Raw genomic sequence first — 20064 nt, 5'->3', positions numbered from 1 at the left:
AGAGCCTGTCACATTTTGGTTCAATGAATCGCGCAGTAGAAGCGGTTACAGTCACTGTGTCCTCAGTCTGACAAAATAATTTAACTCGTGCTAAAACAAAACAAACAAAAAAGAAAAATCTGATGTGTGTCTTGCACGGCTGCAAAATTAGAGCCTCATTTACAAATTGTATCTGCGACTTAAAAGCTGTGTCTCAGTGCAACTCATTGGATAAATATTATCCAAATATTCTGCTTATGAAGTACATACAGTTGTACCTCAGGAGTTCAAGCTTAGGCTCAGCTCAACATTTGACACGTTTCCTGTAAGAGCTTTTTATAAATGAGGTTCTCAGATGGCCACTGAAGACACACTTTTTGTCTGTAAAGAGTGTCTGAAAAGTAACATCAGTAATTTCAGTGAGTGGAGAAGATGTGGAGTGGTTATTTTGTTAAAACAAAAAGGTAAAAGTGCAAGTTTTGAACGATGTGCTTTGAAATGAGCAGAAAGGGAAGGAGGGGGGTAGAACAAGCCTTGATTCAGTCATCAGCTGCTACGCTTGTCTTTAAAATTTAGTCGCATTCATCAGATAACTGTAGAAACCAACGCTAGTTCAAATCAAAAACGACCACAGAGCACCTACACCGACCGAAGATCCATAGGATTTCTAAACTTTTACGCCCACAAAGTTTCATGTAATAGTGCTTAAGTCTCACCATTAACAACAAAATGGATCACCTGATGTTAAATATAAAAATCTTCTAGTCATCTAGTGTAGAGACGCTTCAGCCGAGATCAGTTTAAAGAATACTGCAAGCGGAAAAACATCTTTCTACGCATCGTCCGAGCAAGAGTTAACTGCATTAAAAAGAGTCTCAGTAAATGTTCATAGAATGGCACAAAGAAAGAAAGAAATAAGAGCAGACACCCTCCCCCCACCCCCCCCAAAATCCCATATCAGCTGCTTTCAACCACCAACTTTTCCATTTTCTAAGGAGACACTTCATCTTCTTGAATTTAATTCACCAGCAGCCAAAGTCAGGTCCTTTAGTTTTTCTAGTAAGAAGTCCAGATTTTAAAAAATAAATCAAAAGTTCGAGTAAACTGCGTTCAAGACGAAGCGCAAGTTCTGAGGAAGACTTCTCCATAGATCAGCCGCCGGTCTTCCTTCAATGTCCCATCCGTGTAAAAATGGCACTGTCCCCTGTGTGTCCGTGACGGACAGCGGTCTAGTTGTACTGGAACTTGAAGTGGAAGCTGCTGCCAGAGTCGAAGGGGTTGAAGTGAAATGGCCAGCCCTGCTGTCCTCCGCCGCCGCCCTGCTGGTTTTCCGGGTCCAGCGGATCCTCACCTGCGTCAAACTTCTGTCTCATTTCTGGGGGAGATGAGGGGACAGTTTTTAGAAAATAAAAAGTTAAATAGGTGATTAACATAAGGTCTATTTTGGATTCTCTGTCATTTCCAAGCTTCAAACACTATACAGTTTTACCACACAAGTCACTGTTGAAATGTCCATTAAACACAAAATATTATTTAAAGGTGCTGAGATTTCTGACTTTTAAAACTCACCGTTTTAGCCAGTTTATCTAGCTTTGTGCTAAAGCTGTGACGAAAATATGATTCAGCAACTCGTTATCTTAACTTCACAGTCCGCAAATAAACCTTGAGAAATCACAGCTTCATTTATTTGCTGCATACAATGACACAGCTTAGAGGCCTTAATAGTGGATTTTGATTTCAAGCCAGTAGGTAGCCAGTTATCTCGTTTCCAACTTTAGCTGAGCTGAACAGCGGATGGCTGAAGTAAATGACCAACGTCCTTTTAAAATAGCTATTTATAAGTGAAAATGTGAAATAATAGTCAGTATAACACAGAGTATGGCCTCAAGTTTTACTCAAACCGGATACTAAAATTGAACGTGACGATGCGGACACACCATGCCGACATCACAGTGGCAGTGAAGGTCAGCAGTGGTATCACCTTGTCACATGGCCTGTACCTGGAGCATAGACTGTATATAAATATGGATGACGCGGCTCCACTTCCTTCCATTTTTCAAACTGACGTTAGAATTCCAGGGATACAGGCGGCGCCATCTTGAGAGTTTAGAGCCAGAGTCTGCGCAGTTACGCTCTGATAGCGGCGCCACGTGGAGCCCCATTATCGATGCCCCGCCCGCACTTCCGTCAGACTCACGTTTTTGTTTGATTAATACTGCTCTACCGCCACCGGTTACAAGGAAATGTTGGATTATACGTATTTATTTTTTCCTGCTCTCATGGTCCTATAGGACCACTTCACAGAGCAGTTGGCAACTGGTAGTAATCATGAGATCACATTCTGTTTCTATAGTGTCAAATAATTAACTAAAACTAAACTTGAACATGCAACAGCATTATTTTAACTATTTAAAATGACAGAAACCAACAAAATAATTATCTGACGTGTACACTTGTTTTAGTTTGGCCCAAGTACCATTCATCAACATGGAGGAGGTGGAGCTTATTACCTATACTGCAGCCAGCCATCAGGGGGAGCTCCACTTGCTTTGGCTTCACTTTTAAAGGAGCTGTCCCGTCGGCCATCTTTAATATACAGTCCACTTTTGTTTTACACCAACAAGAGTTGTACAACAGAAACTCCTCCATAAGAGGAAATAACTCATACTCATAATTTATACGAGCAGTCTAGACTAGCTAGGAAGATAAGTTACAAAATGTTGTAGAGCTGGCCTCTCCTGAGTCATGCTGGTCTACAGTTGATTGATTCTAGATGATTATATTGTTGTGAAAATGTTTGTGTATTCACATGATTATGTCGCCCTAATCAAAACAGCCAATCAGAACGACCGATCTCACTGATGGGCAATGGCAGAGGACAAAATGACAAGGATCTGGTATGTAGGAAACAATCTTAGCTCCTGACCTGGGTCAGTGAGGACTTCTTTAGCCGATGCGATGTCGATAAACTTCTTTTCAGCCTCTTTCTTATCGGCCTCGGACTGGAAGTTGTCAGGGTGCCACTGTTGAGCCAGCTTTCTGTAGGCCTTGATGATCTCCTGCTTGTTGGCGCTCCTGAAGGAAACAGAGATAGTATGTGCATCGTAAATCTTTTAAGAGGTGAATGACGTTCGTAACAAAACTGGTTTGACTGGCTACCTGTTGACACCGAGGATCTTGTAGTAGTCCCTCTTTCGAGAGATTTTGAGCAGCTTCTGTGCACGGTCCAGCCCTTCTCTGATTTCGTTGCTGTCCCCATCAAACTCTCTCGCCTCCTGGTAGTCCTCCACAGCTGCAGCAAGACAGATATTAAAAGACTTTATGAAATCCATGGGTGTAACTACACAGCCTTGTCTTGTTATTTTATTTTATTTTGAAAGGGTAGAGTCTGAAGCTGAAGAGTTTTCAGTATTTTTGGTATTTAAATTCAATGAGATGTTTTATTAAAGAAGCCCAGTTGGCTTTTATTTTTCGTTTCACTTGTTAAATTGTGCACGCAAATGCAATATAACTGTTTAAAATCAGAGACATGCGTCATGACTGCTATACTTCCTCTTAGCTGTTATCTTATAATCAGTTCTTATGACTGTAACATGCAGGCCGGTTAAATGTCACTGAGAAGTGTGCTACCTTTCTCGTATTCCTGGTTGAGGATGTAGGCTTCCGCTCGGTCTCGGAGGATGTTGGTGTTGCGGGGGTCTCTCTGGTGGGCCTCTGAACACACATCTATCGCCTCGGCAGGCAACTTATTCTGGGATTGAAAGGTTCACAAAGTATTTTATGAGAAATATAAAGACTGAAGCAGTTTATTTAGAAGTCTGACATCTAAATAACTGACCATCGCTGTGCTAGAGCCGTAAGTATACAGACACATGTTCTTGTTCTCTCTTACCTTTACAAGACAGAAGCAGATCCTCTCTTTGGCCAGGTTGGTATAGAACAGGACATTAGGCTCTGTCTTCATCACTGACTCATACTTTTCAATGGCTTCCTGATACCTGATAGAGAGAAATTAATTTTGTTAGTGCCCAGGATTTAAATTTATAATAAAACTACAACAAAACTGTTTTAAACTCACAAGTAAGTGTATTAATTATAAATACCAACGTATGTTATTCATATTTCATGGCAGTCAACGTTAGCTTTCCTCTACATTTATGCAACGTGCATCAATTAAACAGATGAACACACCTCTCCTCCTGAATTAGCTCTTCCGCAGAGTCCAGCTGCTTGCTGAGCTTCTTCACCTGCTTGTAGTGGGTGAAACACTCTTTGTCGTCCTGGTCGAGCTTCAGACACTCTCTGATGTGACTGCACAGAAAGAGAAGGACAGGTGGAGTGAAACAACAACACGGCAAGGAAATGCGACCCCATTTGCATGGCTCGCCGTGGTTTGTTTATTGTCCAGTAGCGATGCTCACTTGAGGGACTCGTGGTGCTCTCCGAGGCTGTAGTGCAGCATGCTGAGCTTCAGGAAGGCGGCGCGGTTGTCGTTGCGTAGTCTCGTCGTCGGCGTGAGATCCTGGATGGCTTTCTGCGGGTCCCCCATTCGGATGTAGCATTCTGCACGGAGCTCCCGCGACTCAGGATCCCAGGGAGAGATCTAAAGGAACACGGCAACTTTTAGAAAATAACTACTGCAACCTAATTCAGCTTAACAGCATCCTAAGTAACACTTAATTGGTACTCATGTTATTAGGTTGTACATAAAAGGACTGACATTTTAGAAAAAATGTTGATTCTGATTTAAAATAACATTTAAAAGCCCTTGTTGACTCAACATTGCAATGACAACTCCTACCTCTACAACTCTCTCCAGCACATTGATGGTAGAGCTGTAGTCTCCTAGGTGGTACGCAGCATGGGCATCCTCCTGCAGCTCCTCCAGCTCGTTTGCCTTCATCAGCTGGTTGTGAGCTTCTTCGTGGTCTGGAGAGCGCTGCAGCTGAAACGGCAGGTAGATTTTGAAGATTTAATGGGACACATTATTCTGGCAAACGCACACTCAAAGAACAGAGACTTCTGACTTCAAAGGTACGGTGTCGTTACACCTACCACCGCTTCAAAGTCGTCTTTCGCCTCTTGCGTGTTTCCCTGCTTCAACAGGATATTCCCTCTCTGTAACCGGGCCTGGAAATACAAGAAGATGAAGAGATCGGATGACATGAAGCGAAGATGTAAGAGAGTAAAGGAGACAGAATAATATTGTAAAGACTACAGATCTCTGAGTTAGTAGACCATGAGTTGGACTTACAGCCAGGAAGTCGGGCTTGAGCTGGATGGCCCTGGTCAGATCTGGAAGAGCAGATTTGGATTTTCCCATGGCCAGGAACACTGCAGCTCTCTTGTAGTAGGTCAGGTAATTCTTAGAGTCTCCCTCTGGGAAAAGTCAGCAACAGTAAATAGGAGATTTCAAACATTCCTACTGTACAAGAACACATCTTCTTTTTTTTTTGCCAGTAAAGACACATTTTTGCAGCAAATTTGGTAAAAAAAGAAGCATTAATAGAGCAGAGACTGATAATGTCAGCCAGTACATAATGTGTGTCAGTGTGTAACCTTACCCACAGCAGAGTGGTAGTGGGACAAGGCTTCAGCCAGCTGACCGGCCGCCAAAAGCTTGCGGCCCATCTCCAAGTGGTGCTCGATCTCGACATGGGTAGCCCCCAAGACACCTGTAACACAACTCTGGGGCTTTAGCCTCGCTGGAAATACACCGCTGACAAACCATCATCACCAATCATTAACTGAATTTTCATTTACACTTTATAAATAGTCTGGCATCACGAACGTTATAAAGAGTGAGCTGCACCTGCAAATATATCAATCTTGTTTCACATGCTTTACATTATCGTTTATATTTCTATTAATCAAGTATTGGAAATGCAGAAAATCAGTAAGATGACTTAAAGCAACACTTTATACTGAATCACGACTTAGTTTTGATTTATTTGACAGATTAGCAACAACAGATCAGTTTCTCAGTTTATTTGACATATTTTATGCTAAATCACAACATACGAATATCGCTAAATAATAGTGACTCTGACTTTTTTCTCTAAATAAATAGTGATAAGTTGACCTCCCAAACAAAAGTACAAAAAATGCAAAGAAATTAATTATATAGAATGAAAAAGTCAAACATTTTGTCTCCTGCTTTTCAAAATGTGAGGATTTTCTCTGTTTTGAAGCATTGCTATTTTAACAGATCATTTTTTACTTTTCTGTGGAACAACTAATTTAAAGATGTTCCCTAAGGCTTTGTAAATATATGCAAATCACTTGTTTAATTTTTAAGATTGCTTTTACCTAAATTATGTAAACTAACACGACATAAAATAAAATTATTTTATCCAAAATTAAAATGACTGATGTCCACTTTAAATGTTTAGACAGTATTTTATGTGTGCAAAGAAGAAGAAGAAGTGTTACTTCTTCTTTGGTTATGCAGGTGGTATGGGGGACCAAGTGACCGGAAGAGAAATCATGGCTACGCCACTGTGCATACCATTGACTGTATATACGTGCACGGCTCTTACATGACCCATAAATCTCTTTAATTTAACTTTTACATCCTGAAATATATTATATCAGAGAAACAACATAGCAGTTACTTTTACTTTTATTTTTTTAAAGTCCGGACACGATGTAAACGGTGTAAGCTAACACTCCATGACAGTTTGGGGAACTTTTATCAGCTAGACCCAACAAACAAGCCGGCAACATTTGTACTCGTGTTCTAGGAGGCTGCTGAAGGTTTGTTTATCACCATAAAGCCAGTCTTACCGTCCAGCTGGATGTCCAGGATGACACACAGCAGTGACAGGGAGCACAGGACCCCGCTGAGTCCTGTCCGCCGACACGACTCCATTTCCAATTTATTCATGCTTCGACACCGGAACCAGCAAACTTGAAGTCTCCGAGTCCACGTCGAGTGAAAGTGCCGCTTCGTTTCATTGAAAACGTGCTGTTTTCTATTGAATCATCATCATTTCTCCGCTTCTCTCAGGGCGCAGAAACAGCTACGACAGTGTATTTACGGTCCCGGTAGGACAGTATTCCGTGTGGAAATTAGTCACGTCACGAAAAGGTTCCCCCAAAAAGAAAATCAGTTCAGCAGCTTTGTCATACGTAAAACCAGAACCAGAAAATAGGTTCACTTGAAGCTAAAACAACTTCGCGTAACCCGATAATGGACAAGTCAAACAGCTGACTGTGTACACTTTGCAAACGAAACCTTTCTGTCCGCTTTCGTCGTCCCCTCCCTATCTGCCCTACATCTCCGTGGTTGGTCCACACGGCGCACATCCGTGTTCGTCCATAAACGTGGGCCACTCTCATTGGAGAGACTATTTTAACACTGACGGCACTCCCATAATATCCCTGCATGGGCCAGGCAGCCGGCACCCTCTAACCAAACATCACCTAGGGCATACAGTTCTCATAGCGACACATTATTCAGAGAGTAATGCGATGTTAATAATTCTAGATGCAGCGAAACAGTCAGGAACCGGAAGTAGCGATATCGATGAGGTTTTATATGGAAACCTAATAATGCCAAATTTATTGACACATTTGCTTGTTAGTATTCAAATGGTTTAAATTTTTACGTGTTATTATCTACTAAAATATTAGTTTTATTTTTATAATCTTATTTTAGTGTGACCTAAAGATTTCTCCGCAAATTAACTTTAAGGGATTTATAAGATAATGTAAGGGTATTTCCTCAGTGGTGGCTATGTACAAAATGTCAAATAATATTTCTGTTAAATTTTTTCACATTCACACATAGATGCAGCATCTTGTGTGAAGAAGAGTGTAATGCACAGTATATTTTATACAGCCAGAAAAGACAACATATGAATTTTGTCAAAATTTTAAATAGTGAATTTTGTAATTTGATAGAAACATATGAAAATAATTTGTTATTTCTTATCACTATGATATTATACAGTACAATACTTTTGAATAAAATGTGCCATTTTTAACAGTGCAATTGCAGCCATTGTTCTGATTACAGGGATACAAAGTCAAACCGAAACGTTTAGCATAAAACCTTTTATTGTGTGATGTCGTAAAAAACAAAATATACCATCAAAACAAAGATTACCTGTCCTCCACCCTCTCCTTCCCACACATACTACCTACAAAACTGTACAAAAACAACACACACACACACATATATATATATATATATATGAATCATCACGCTCTTGACCTTCCCCTCACAAATGCCTAGCTGTGTTTATGTATATCCTCATATGATTGAATTTCTTTGGAAATGAGTTACTGTAATTATGGGCGAAATATACAAAGAATCGTTGGAAAGCATGCAGTATGTTTGAAGTATATTGATGCAACAACATCAGTGCTACCATTTCAATACTATATCTTTAGAGTATACACACTGGATATTGTGGTTATATACAGTACAAGGTTGATAAGCTCCTTCTGTCAGTGAACATCAGACGATGCTTTTTCAGAGTCACAGGCAAAAAGTTCCATTTGAAGTGTAAAAACTGAACGCGGCCATATGTTAGATACCAAAACATAAACTGAAAAGGTCAAAAAATCCCCACCCACAAAGTTCAGTGTTCATGTCCTGCTCAAACGTAAGCGTTCCGTCCGTAAGTACTGCCGGCCATGCTTCTGGTGGGTGCAGCTCCAGAATATACAGTTCCTCTATGTTGATAAGGCACATTACTGCAAAGCAAGATGGTCGAACAAACATGTCAGTCTCACAAGTTGGAGAAATAAAACAGAGCTTTTGCACAGCAGACATTTTGACTTGTTACAATCACGTCATTCCACAGTGAAAGTATAAAAAGGGTATGGAATTCCTGTCAAAGTTACTCGTCTTTTCAGTCTTGTTTTACAACTCTATAATTGTGCAGAAATGTCAGTTTTTATATGGCCACTGAGGGGCGCCATAGTCAGACGTTTTCAAATCCTACACAGAGTGGCTTTACCCAGACTTCTCCCTCCACACCATAGACTCTTTATAGGAGATGGGTGTAGTCACCCATTGATTTATAGATTACTTTTTTGAAGCATTAGTTTTGGTACTTAGATCTTGGATTATTGTGGAGCCAAATGTGACGATATTTGAATGAGAAGGAGGAGCTGGGGCAGAGTGAAGGGTTCATCTGAGACCCTGAGGGAGTCTTGTAAATCAGTCCAGATCAGTCACATCAGTCACCTGTAGCCTGATATGTAATTAATTATGGAATTATTTTCAACAACAACTGATCAGAAGAAGCTAAGTTAGCTTAAGACTTCATAGTTACTTCTGTGAGAAAAACAATGACTTAATATTTTATGTGCTGAGTTGATGATTTTTGACTGCTGAAGCCAGACATTTGCAATGGTATTGCACTTTAAACCTCTTCCAGATTGGTTTCATTTTTGTGACCTTGTGGCTACACCACATTTTAGGTGTGTTAATAAATTCTGCCACAGCACGGAGTCAGAGTGCCATGAAATACCTTTTTTTTTTTTTCAGGTTAAAAAGAGTATTGTACAGAAGTTACCATACACTATGCAACTGATCATTAGATTTCATTGCAGTTAACCACATCACATCTGTCAAGTCTAAGTCAGGTTACGTCAAATTCTAACTACTGAACTCACTATTTTTCTTCCTGGCCCATTTTGCAGGAGCAGGTGAGGCAGATTCCTCCAACGATGGCAAGCACAGCAGAGGACCACCCGATGTAAAGTCCCTCTCCTATTTCATACCTGGGACACACGGCAGAGTTTCAGTCAGCCAATTTGATGCTTTTTCGTACCACACAACCACCATCACCACGAGCAGCACCTTACCTTATCCCAGGATAGAAAGGGTCGAAGAATTCCTGAGTGATATTGAAGGCGTACCAGGAGACTGCGACCATAGTGCACAGACCTTTTGATAGAAAAAGAGGTAACAAATGTTTATTAAGAAAGTATTGGAGGAACTGTTAGATCATTAAACACGTGTCCAAAGTCTTGAAGGAGACCAAGGGAAAATTTATGGACAACTGATTGGAGTGTGCATTAAATCATGACAGTGATTTATTTGCGTGTTAAGAGAAGTTTCTTTATCTACAGTTTTTATGTAGGGTAGTGGACAGGGAGTATTATTATCTGAAAGAAGTGTCCTTGACTTTCGACCGAATCTTGATTTACTCACTAATAAAACACATTTTCTGACAGTTTTGAATGCATTTTTTTTCCCTGTTATGTTACCTTGAAGTATAAAAAGGACTCCAGCAGTGCCTGCAATCCTCCCTTTGAGAACAACGTTGTCTCCACCTGCTTTCGAACACTGTACTCCTATCAGGGCCGCTATAAATCCAAAGGCGCCCAACACCACAGATGTGATCATTAAGGCACGAGACGCTTGGATGTAACCTGGAGGTGGCAAATAAAACAGTAGTCAAATCTTCTTCACATGTGTTTGAAAAGAAGTGATGATTATTATCGTGCGGCAAGTTTTGCGATTTTTCTGTTAGCTAAGTTTTGTAATAAGCATTTAAAGTGCAACAAAGGGAAATAAGAGGACAAATAAAGTATTTAAATTGGCCTTGAACCATTGCTTTTTATTGCCTTTTTGACTGAGAAACATTGTAATCATTAAAAATTAAAACTATTTATTGGTACTACAAAATTGATTTTTGTGTCAACGTACCACTCAAAGCGAGCAGCGAAGGGAACTCCCTGCAGTTATGCACCCCGATTGAATCTGTCGCACAGGACATCCACAAGTTTTCATAGATGGTAGAGGTGGTGATGACGGTCCCGTCGATGGTCGAGGTCCTCCAGTGACGGTTCGGCAGAGCAACCCCCACCATCACCCAACCGATGAACCCCAAAATCAAAGCCACGACTTCCACAACTGGATCCATGACCCCTCGTCTGCCCAGCAGTCAGCCAAAGGTATATCCAGATCTCAGCTTACCGAATTAATAAAAGAGCTATGAAATTCAGAGCATCAGATTTTGTTTGTCAAGTCTCTGAGTGTGTGTGTGTGATGTCTGGTCTGCAACTGTGTCCAGCTCAACAGATATGTATAATGATTTATATGACTTGCTGTTTCTCCTCCCCCTGCACACAAACACACTCACACACGTTTGTATGGCTGTCTTTATGAGGACATTCATTGATGTAATACATTCCCTAGCCCTCTACCCTAACCTTAACTATCTCAGATAAGTGCCTAACCCTAACCCTAACCGTATCCTAATTGTAATCTTTACCCTAAAACCAAGTCTTAAACCTCAAACACCCATGTAAAGTGAGGACTGGCTAAAATGTCCTCACTTTGCACAAATGTCCTCACTCCGATGGTATAAAATTAAAAACTGGTCCTCAGAAAGATAGTTGTACAACAGCACGCACACACACACACACACACACACACACACACACACACACACACACACACACACCGGGCCACAATCTTCTTTTTTCTTTTTTTTTCATTTACACCCCTGAAACTGAACAGGTGTTTATTGTCTCACTCTCAGGGTCCAATGGTCATCAGTTGCTCTGAACTGTGTATGTTGTTTAGCTGTTGTTATGTTTATTAGACAAGTAATCACAGGATTTAAAAATAAATGTAACAACCAACATGAATCACATGAATTATGAGCAGCCTTTGACCGTCACTGCAAATTTAGATTTCAGTCATGAAAACTTGTTTTATTGTACTTCCTCTTAAATGTTAAATTTAGACTCAATATGGCTCACGTTTCAAACAGAAGAGTCATTATAAAGACAGCTTTTTTTTTATTGCAAAGTGGACCTTCTTAGTCCCACACCCTTTCAAGCCTTAATTCAAAGTCACAACCACCAGCCAACAACAAAGGTTTAAGTTAATCAGTCCATCCTGAAGTTTCTGTGTTTGTCTGTCCCCCATCAATAACCACCCCTGATAGCTGTTTTGGCAGCTCTGAGTTCACCACACTGATAAAATTAAGATAAATCGTAACCTGCATTTCACACACCGCTGTCAAGTGTAGAGGTGAGGAGATTTACAAAAAAGCAAACCCATTTGTTTAAAGGTCAAGAACGAGGCTCCTAAAATAGTCCCAGTTCACCAACAATAAACCTGATCCGAGAGAAGTGTCGGCAAAGGAAGGATTGTTTTATGGAAATAAATGTTTGCGAATGAGTTGACCTGTTACGAAGATAATATGAAACTGCTGGTGTTGTGAAATAAACAGATGACCAAAGTTTTAATATCTTTTTTTTTTCTTTTCTTTTTTTTTAATACTATATAAACATGTTAACATTAAACGTAGATATCATTAGCATGTCCCTGCAAGCGTATTGGCATGCTGCATTAGCTTAAAACATGGCTAGCAACTAGCTTGGCTGTAAGACAACAAATACATTTAGCATTTAAGAAAAACATTTTGAAAGGGCTTAATCTCAGTCGGAGATGATTAACTTGAGGGAAAAGAATAATAATAATAATAAACAATTAGCCGTGTAAAACCACCCAGACACAGAGTTTACATAAGGTGTAGTTTCTTTGTTTTCTCATTTTCATTCTTTCTTATTTTTTATTTGACTGATTTGCTGTTTTTATTAGCCATCCTAATGAATGTTTTTCACCTTTTTGACTGTGTTTATTTGTTTATGTTAGCATGCTAACATCCTAACCTAGCACATATGAAGATGGTTAACATTGTACCTGTGAATCTTCAACATATTAGAAGTGCGGGCATATCAGCATGCTGATGTTAACATTTAGCTACAAGAATCCGCTGTTGCTAGCATCTATCTCGACTTTTGTCAAGTTTCATGATGACAACAATGATACACAATGTCATTTTTGAAAACTGTGATCTCATTCACACAAGAAAAAAAGTCTCATTTCAGGTTAACCACAATTGAGCTGTTTTTGTTATGTTTTAACTTTATATAATCAAAAATAACTAAATTCCTTACTAAAGTTGCTAACTATATTGAAATATAAAAACCGTGACTAGCAAAAACTAGATGTTAGATATCCAGTATTGTCAGTATTACAAGTAAAATGTCATTTTTAAAACAAAATTATTAGGTGTGTGACTACAAACTATGCTAACCAAAATTTGAGAAAGACGAATGCTATTATTGGAATATAAAATTTTTTTATGTATTCATGTGAGACCAATGTTTAAATCTACTTTTCAAATAACCCCAGTCCAATATAACATTTATGAACATGTATTACAAGCATTGATGGAATATGAAAAAAAAAAATACTTACTGCAACCTTGCAAACCCAGCAGCAATAACTTCTTCACCCACACGTGAGGCTTTCTGAAACATTACTCCTGCCCCATAAATGTCTCTTTTTATGGCTGAGGTGTTTGCCAAGCTAATTTTTATAGTTGCTGTTAAGTTACTTTCCTTAGATGTAAATATCATGTGGACTTTGTCTGTGACAACAACCACTTATGTGATTTTTTATATGGTCCCTGAAAAGTTACTTGGCTTTTCCAGGAATGAAGGGAATCTGGATGAGTAGACGAAACAGTTCACTGCACAAATGAGAAAAAAACTCTGCAAAACAGTGACAGATTTACCTGACGCTGATCAGCTTAATCAGCATTGTGTCAACTCATTTAGCAAAGTGTGTCCGTTTTATATTTAGAAGTCCCATACTACAACATGAATATAAAAGCAAGAATATTGATTTCTTTCCAAAAGAGACAATGGGAGACAATGGGAGACAATGTTCACGTAACCATTTGTTCAGCTATTCTAGGGCATGACTAAGGTAAACTGTCGCTGGCAGGTCTGTCCACTTATATATCCATACTTAACTACGTTAGTTACTACAGGACAGACGCAAAGCTAATCTAGAGTAACTTTTGGAATGGTTTGCAACGTCTTTTTTCATTTATTAATTTTATAATGACCTTGGTTTGTGGCCAAATTAAGTGGTTATTAGCAGTTAGCAACATCACCATTAGCATTGTCTAAGCATGTTAGCTGTAGGTGCTGTAGTTGCTTACGCAGGCCTCACAGAGGTTCTGACATGGCTGCGGATACTTCCGTGTCAAATCTACACAGAGTCTGTCATATTCTAGACACCACGTTTTGGGCATTTAGACTTATTTGCTGTCTTGGCGTCACCTTGGCTTGAGCCAAAATGCTCGTCAGTGGTAAGAGTTTCATGCCAGTGTGTGGAGGTGTTTTTTTTTTTCCTGTGCTTTAAACAAGGGCAGCATGTTTGAGGTGAAACTAATAAATGTTAAATGACTGCTGTGGTGAAAAGAGAGATGATGATGAGACGGTGTGAACAACCACTGAACAGACTGAAGGAGAAGAAAGAAGTTTGCTGAGCTAAGACTCGTTCTAATACACCTAAGCTTAGACCTGATAAAGGGGTTAAACTTTAAACTGGGTTTACACTCCTGCAACAGAACTGGAGAACATGGCATTGGAAGTTTTTACACTTGGGTTATGTGTCGGCGTCGTTCTGTAATTACACTGATACAACGCCAGTCGGTTGTGTGGCCTTCATCAGCAATCAGAAGTTTATGTCAGAAAAAATGTTGAACTCCAGTTAGTTTTACTGAAATCACTGCAGTGCAAAAAAGAAAGACGTCGTCAGAGAAGATGGTTTGTAGCAGGCATATGGATGTGCTTATTCAGTCACTGAGAGACGTGGACGAGGAAACGCGTTCCTGACCAGTCACGGCTGTTGCAATGTGTGTCGCCATAACGTGTTCTTACTTTTCTGGGGAGGTGCACGTGAAGCTATGTTGTAGGTCTGATGGGCATAAATCTGGCTTTAAAATGTCTATATTAAAACACTATATCGTGGATTAGTATCATGCACCAAGTTATACTATTTCCATGACTTTTTATGCAGTTATATTAACAAATAAACAAAAATGTTCGTGTCTGTGAATGAAAATAACAGAATCAAGGTAGAGTACAAAGCAAACAACACATTATCTCATAACACTGTTACAAAAGTGAAAATTTATTGCCTCACTCTGTAAAAACCTGTAATCATGAGGCAAGAGACAATAAAGAGCTGCTCTTCTGGTTTATACAGTAACCTTTAATTACAGTGTGATGACACATAGATACGGTGTAATTTCAGTATGTTCCCAGTCCCTCTCCATTTCATTACAGTGACTACACATTAATATCCCTCAGCCATGTGTTAAAACTTGTGGATAGTCAATGAACATTGTCCCTAGTAACTCAGAATCACTGAAGCCGATCTGAATCACACCAGCTTTGATGAATCATTAATGTTAAAGTGTGTTTCAACGATGAGAAGACTTTGAAGACATTTAAAAGCTTTGGATGGATACAGTGTTTTTATCCAGGCCCTCTGTTTGGATGTTTATATTTATTTCAAGCTTCTAAGGCTTTTGGTCAGAAATCAGTTTTCCTCTTTTTATCTACCCACTTGATCACCTCATTGACACCAAAGAAGATTTTTGTTTTCACTGATCTGTCCCTGGTGAGTTTCGGTCCTGGTTAATAAGTGACATCCCGCAAGGCTGATAACACCACACGCCTCTGATAGCCTTCATAAGCCTTCCTGTCGTAAAAAACGACACCGGCGACTTGAATCTCCTGGGGGTCAAGATGTGAGGATGATCGACCGCGAGGGAACTGGGCCAGACACGTTTTTTTTTTTTCTTTTCAAACATGCCAATATTAGTGCTACTGTAGATACCGATAGGTGATGATAATGTAAACACTCCCACAGTGACCACCATAACTTCATTGTTAATAGGCTCAACTGATGGATGATAATAAACAAGTGATGGACTTTGTTTCATTGATAAACGATTCCTAATAATGTGGCTAATATGTGGATCAGCTGCAGGCTGAGATAAATGGAAAGTTACAGCTTCACGGTTCCTGTTTTTCCTCTCGTAACAGTTAAAAACACACTCATTGTATCAGTTTTGTTCACACGAAACAGCTTTCTTTGCTCTTCTTCCTGTCAACTCATGCCTAAATTATAGTCTGCAATGAGAGAAAATGTGTTTTGTTCCCATGAACACACTTCCTGATGTTCACACTTTCTAAATTTAAAACTGACAATTAATTTGCCATTAATTATGTATTTTTTTCTTGTAACTTTGCCACAAATTTAATGGTGTGTGCTTCTCAATTATGAGAATTTACTGCTGCTGCCTTTATCTGGTCAAACTGGTCGTTTGGACACACAAACAATTCATATATGCCACTTGGTAAATGTGTAACTGGGGACCTATTTAAAGATGTTTCTGATGTTTATCGGCACTGTGTGATAAAAGCATGTTGTGTTTCCTTTGTGCGGAGAAGAAGGAACTCGCAAATCTTCTCAATCATAAATCATTTTATTTACCAAGATGGAAAACAAAACTCCTTAAAAGTTTAGCACGAGGTAAATGTCAGGAAAAGTATTTCGCACACGCAAGTTGGATTATTTTTCAGTAAGTGCAACCCTTAAAGTCAGAACATGTTAATAGAAACTGCATGTCCTAAGTCAATGCAAACATCTGCTTCTTTCCTCCACAGCAGAGCTAATGCTGCATCACCAACAAATGACTCCACAAATACTCCTCTTGGCATGTACAATCAGAACTTCATAGTGAACCAACACCACTTCCTTCAACAATCTAAAAACAATGAAACTCAACCACATCGGCTCTTTTAGAAAGATATTTTACAAAATGTAACTTAGAATGTGATATGAAATTACATAAAATTAAACTGCACCTTGTCTATTCTAATTTATTTATACAAGTAATGAGCGAGTGCAAAGCTATAACATGAGAATAGACAGTAATATTACATGTACGGTGACTTTCAATGAGTATGAAAATGGATTATTCACTGGCATTATTCAAACCCTTTAATGTGTTGCAGTATATATTCAACCTTGAGCCAAAATTATACACCCATCAAGCTTTCAACACAAAACTTGTAATTGTTTTTTTTTTATGCGCGTAAGTGAATATAAGTCCAGCAAAATGAAGACGTGTCCAGGTTAGGATTTGGCAGCTCCCTTCGACACAGCCAGCCCGATGAGGCCCGCTAAACCGGCCACACCGAGTCCGATTCCCCCGACGATCGCCATGCCAACCAAGCCATCTGGAAAGCAACAGGTCAGATTTTAATCGCACAAAGAAACAAATCAGGTCACAACTTACTTTTTCTAGTGAAGCGGTTGTACTGTTACCTTTCTTTAAAGCTTTGTCGATGAGTTTCTCCAGCTCCAGAGCCTGCTTGTTCCCCGGCTCGTTCTTTAGGAGGGTCCGGATGTACTTCAGGGCTTTCTCATATTCCTGGTAAAAGGGTGGAGAAGGGAAGAGTATGGCTGTAATACCACAATTCTTTGCAGTAATTCACATGAATGTGTAAAGGTCCATTTAAAAATAATAGTGACTGGGAAAACACAACAGGACAATATACAGCAATCTGGGTCTGTTATGTATTTAGTTGCAGTCAGATAAAAACGGCATACACGTACACTATGTAACCAGGTCATGGACAGAGGTAGAGAACAGAAAGATTATCGTGACCTGCAGATTCTCAAACAGGAAATTAGTTATCTTTAATGATCAGCTTGGAAGGGAGCAGAGACAGGCACACTGCTGTACAAGAATGCAGGTGAGGACCTTCCTGATACAGACAAGTAGCTGAAATAATTAGGCGTCTTCCTAGCTACGCCCAAGGGGGAGCATCTGCAGTATTTTGAACTTAGACCAATCGGATGTTTCAGATCCTGACCAATCGCTGTATCCCTCAAGGAGGAAGCATGAAGTCTAAAGGTTTGAGTTTAAAAAAAAATCTATAACCTTGCGCTGTATTCTAAATGGCAGTTCTTTACAAGTCATATTTGCACTTTGTACTGTGTGAGTAGGTGAAGAATAAAAGCCGTGTGGCACCCTGTCCCCGTGTTTTTAGTTCCTCTGAAGCTAAAGGTGGATTTTTTTTTTTTTAAGTTATGAGACAACGAGAGTTGAGAAATTCCACTCACTTTGAGTCTGTAGTTGGCCACTGCAAGGTAGAACAAAAAGTCCCGGGAGTCATCCTTTGATGCTTTCTGAACAAGTTCTACAAGAGCAAACACAAAAGCATTATAGCTGGAAACGCACGTGGTAATATGTTGCAATCCTAACTATGCAAACAGTCAGGTTGCCTAAGATTCTGTTTTTTATCATACCGATAAAATACTTTTTATGACTATGTGATTGCTGTTATGTCACAATAAACTGAGATTCAAGTACTACTAAAGATACAGCCAGGACATTAAAACCATTGAAGAGAAGCACATTGACAATCTGGTTATTATGTAATGTTCTTATGGGAAACGTGGGCCCTGACATTTATGTGGATGTTACTTTGATACGAAACTACCACGTGAACTTTGCTGCAGACCAAGTATACACCCACAGCAACAGCAAGGGGGCAGCTGTTGTTACGGTGTGGCGTTTGATGGGCACTGACCACTGCAGACCAGGAACCACCCCGCAAAGGCTGCAGCTTTGGAGATGCTCTGACCCAGTCGTCTATCCATCACAATTTAGCTCTTTGTCAAAGTCGCTCAAATCCTTCCACTTATCCATTTTTCCTGCTTCTGACGTCGGCATTGAGGAGGAGTTCACGGTCTGCCTGATATATCCCACATGTACGATGATAACCAGATAGTCAGTGTGAAGTCACTTCACCGGTGGTCTTAATGTTATGGCAGGCCGGTGTATGTTTAAAGCAACATAAACAGCCAGTGACAGCTTCACAACATTCGTCCACAATCAAGTTTACTGTTCAGCTGTAAAATGTGCCACTACATATCAGAAAACAGCTTAGAGATATATATATATATACTATATATATATAGTATATATATATATATATATATATATATATATATATACTATATATATATAGTATATATATATATATATATATATATATATATATAGTATATATATAGTGAATATATGTACTATATTACTATATATATATACACACACACACACATCACTATATATGTGTGTACATATATATACACATATATAGTAATACAGTATATATACACACATTATATATATATATATATATATATATATATATATATATATAATACAGTATAGTATATTATATATACACACTATATATATAATATATATAGTAATATATATATATATATATATACTATATATATATATAAAATATATATATTTATTTCAATATATATATATAATATATTACATAAGATAGATTTAATGAACTTACCCTCCAAGAGAACAATACCCTTCTTGATGTCCTCTGAGTATTTACTCCTGATCAGACACCAGGCATATTCAAACTTCGTTTCTTTGGAGACGGCTCCCTTCACCAGCTCACTGTTGTATTTCTTCTCAAATTTCTGCCACAGCAAAGAAAGCACCGTCTCACACAAAGCGTTCACACAGTTGAATTTGTGTAATACTTTAGTAAATCGTCCGCTCAGGAAGCCGGTGCGACAGAAATTACGAACTTTCCCTAGATACTTCACATCTATTGTGTTTTGACACATGTAGCCCTCATAGTGCAATATTAAGCGAGTAGTTATACAATAATTGTAGTTTATCTTCAGCTGTTGTGAAAACAATGCCCAAACTGATGTTATATTGTTTTATACACTGAAAAGATGATAACACGGTGCCCAGATTTTAATCATAAACATGATTGTTAGCATTAGCTAGCTACGTGACGCGACAAAGTACGTGTCGACACGTCGTATTTCACAGACGTGTCAGCATTTACTAAGAGAAGAGAAGCTACGAGGACCTCAGCGAGTGTCGGTCATGTCCCTAAATATATGTTTTTATGAAAGGAACGAGGTTTAATGATGTGAAAACTTACTATAAGGTCTTCCGGAGCTACCACATCACTCAAAACAGCCTCCATGTTTCCGGATACGGCTGTCTGGCCCGCCCACCTTTATCACGTGACATGAAACTGCGTCATCCTTAGATTTCTCTAGCAAAGCTCCGGTTACATTCAAAATAAAAATAAAAATAAATAAAATAAAATAAAATAAAATAAAAAAATCTTAATTTATTAGTAAGTATTTTAGAACCAATAATAATGAGAAAAGGA

General features: G+C 39.1%; 3 protein-coding genes across 3 annotated transcripts; all 3 read right to left on the bottom strand.

The window, feature by feature from the left end:
* Positions 1-18: 18 nt before the first annotated feature.
* Positions 19-7214, bottom strand: dnajc3b (DnaJ (Hsp40) homolog, subfamily C, member 3b). Its single transcript, XM_084543039.1, has 12 exons — positions 6766-7214; positions 5544-5654; positions 5234-5358; positions 5035-5109; positions 4781-4924; positions 4401-4582; positions 4171-4290; positions 3872-3977; positions 3610-3730; positions 3139-3271; positions 2906-3054; positions 19-1354 (listed from the first exon to the last, which is right to left on the bottom strand). The coding sequence occupies exons 1-12, from the start codon at positions 6863-6865 to the stop codon at positions 1209-1211; spliced, it is 1512 nt and encodes a 503-aa protein (XP_084399165.1). The 5' UTR covers positions 6866-7214; the 3' UTR covers positions 19-1208.
* A 945-nt stretch (positions 7215-8159) lies between these two features.
* cldn15a (claudin 15a) lies at positions 8160-11309 on the bottom strand. Its single transcript, XM_084543311.1, has 5 exons — positions 10649-11309; positions 10207-10371; positions 9802-9883; positions 9610-9717; positions 8160-8682 (listed from the first exon to the last, which is right to left on the bottom strand). Exons 1-5 carry the CDS (start codon positions 10863-10865, stop codon positions 8586-8588), a joined length of 669 nt encoding a protein of 222 aa, XP_084399437.1. The 5' UTR covers positions 10866-11309; the 3' UTR covers positions 8160-8585.
* Positions 11310-16291: 4982 nt separating this feature from the next.
* Positions 16292-19913, bottom strand: fis1 (fission, mitochondrial 1). The gene is made up of 5 exons (XM_084543227.1): positions 19828-19913; positions 19216-19348; positions 17957-18033; positions 17156-17261; positions 16292-17067 (listed from the first exon to the last, which is right to left on the bottom strand). Exons 1-5 carry the CDS (start codon positions 19870-19872, stop codon positions 16964-16966), a joined length of 465 nt encoding a protein of 154 aa, XP_084399353.1. The 5' UTR covers positions 19873-19913; the 3' UTR covers positions 16292-16963.
* Positions 19914-20064: the final 151 nt, after the last annotated feature.

Source organism: Chelon labrosus (genome assembly GCF_963514085.1).
Source record: "Chelon labrosus genome assembly, chromosome: 1".
NCBI lineage: Eukaryota > Metazoa > Chordata > Actinopteri > Mugiliformes > Mugilidae > Chelon > Chelon labrosus.
This window is presented reverse-complemented; position numbering and strand designations above follow the sequence as displayed.

What these genes read in the sequence shown, in the direction of transcription:
- dnajc3b (XM_084543039.1), bottom strand. Translation starts at nt 6,865, where the DNA reads ATGAATAAATTGGAAATGGAGTCGTGTCGGCGGACAGGACTCAGCGGG. An exon ending in AAGACGACTTTGAAGCGGTG is followed by an intron (nt 4,925 to 5,034) that starts GTAGGTGTAACG and finishes CTGCCGTTTCAG; the next exon opens with CTGCAGCGCTCTCCAGACCA. An exon ending in AGAAGTCCTCACTGACCCAG is followed by an intron (nt 1,355 to 2,905) that starts GTCAGGAGCTAA and finishes CATCTCCCCCAG; the next exon opens with AAATGAGACAGAAGTTTGAC.
- cldn15a (XM_084543311.1), bottom strand. Translation starts at nt 10,865, where the DNA reads ATGGATCCAGTTGTGGAAGTCGTGGCTTTGATTTTGGGGTTCATCGGT. An exon ending in TTCGCTGCTCGCTTTGAGTG is followed by an intron (nt 10,372 to 10,648) that starts GTACGTTGACAC and finishes TGCCACCTCCAG; the next exon opens with GTTACATCCAAGCGTCTCGT. An exon ending in ATGGGCCAGGAAGAAAAATA is followed by an intron (nt 8,683 to 9,609) that starts GTGAGTTCAGTA and finishes CTTGCTTTGCAG; the next exon opens with TAATGTGCCTTATCAACATA.
- fis1 (XM_084543227.1), bottom strand. Translation starts at nt 19,872, where the DNA reads ATGGAGGCTGTTTTGAGTGATGTGGTAGCTCCGGAAGACCTTATA. An exon ending in TAGCTCCGGAAGACCTTATA is followed by an intron (nt 19,349 to 19,827) that starts GTAAGTTTTCAC and finishes TTGCTGTGGCAG; the next exon opens with AAATTTGAGAAGAAATACAA. An exon ending in TGGCCAACTACAGACTCAAA is followed by an intron (nt 17,262 to 17,956) that starts GTGAGTGGAATT and finishes CCCTTTTACCAG; the next exon opens with GAATATGAGAAAGCCCTGAA.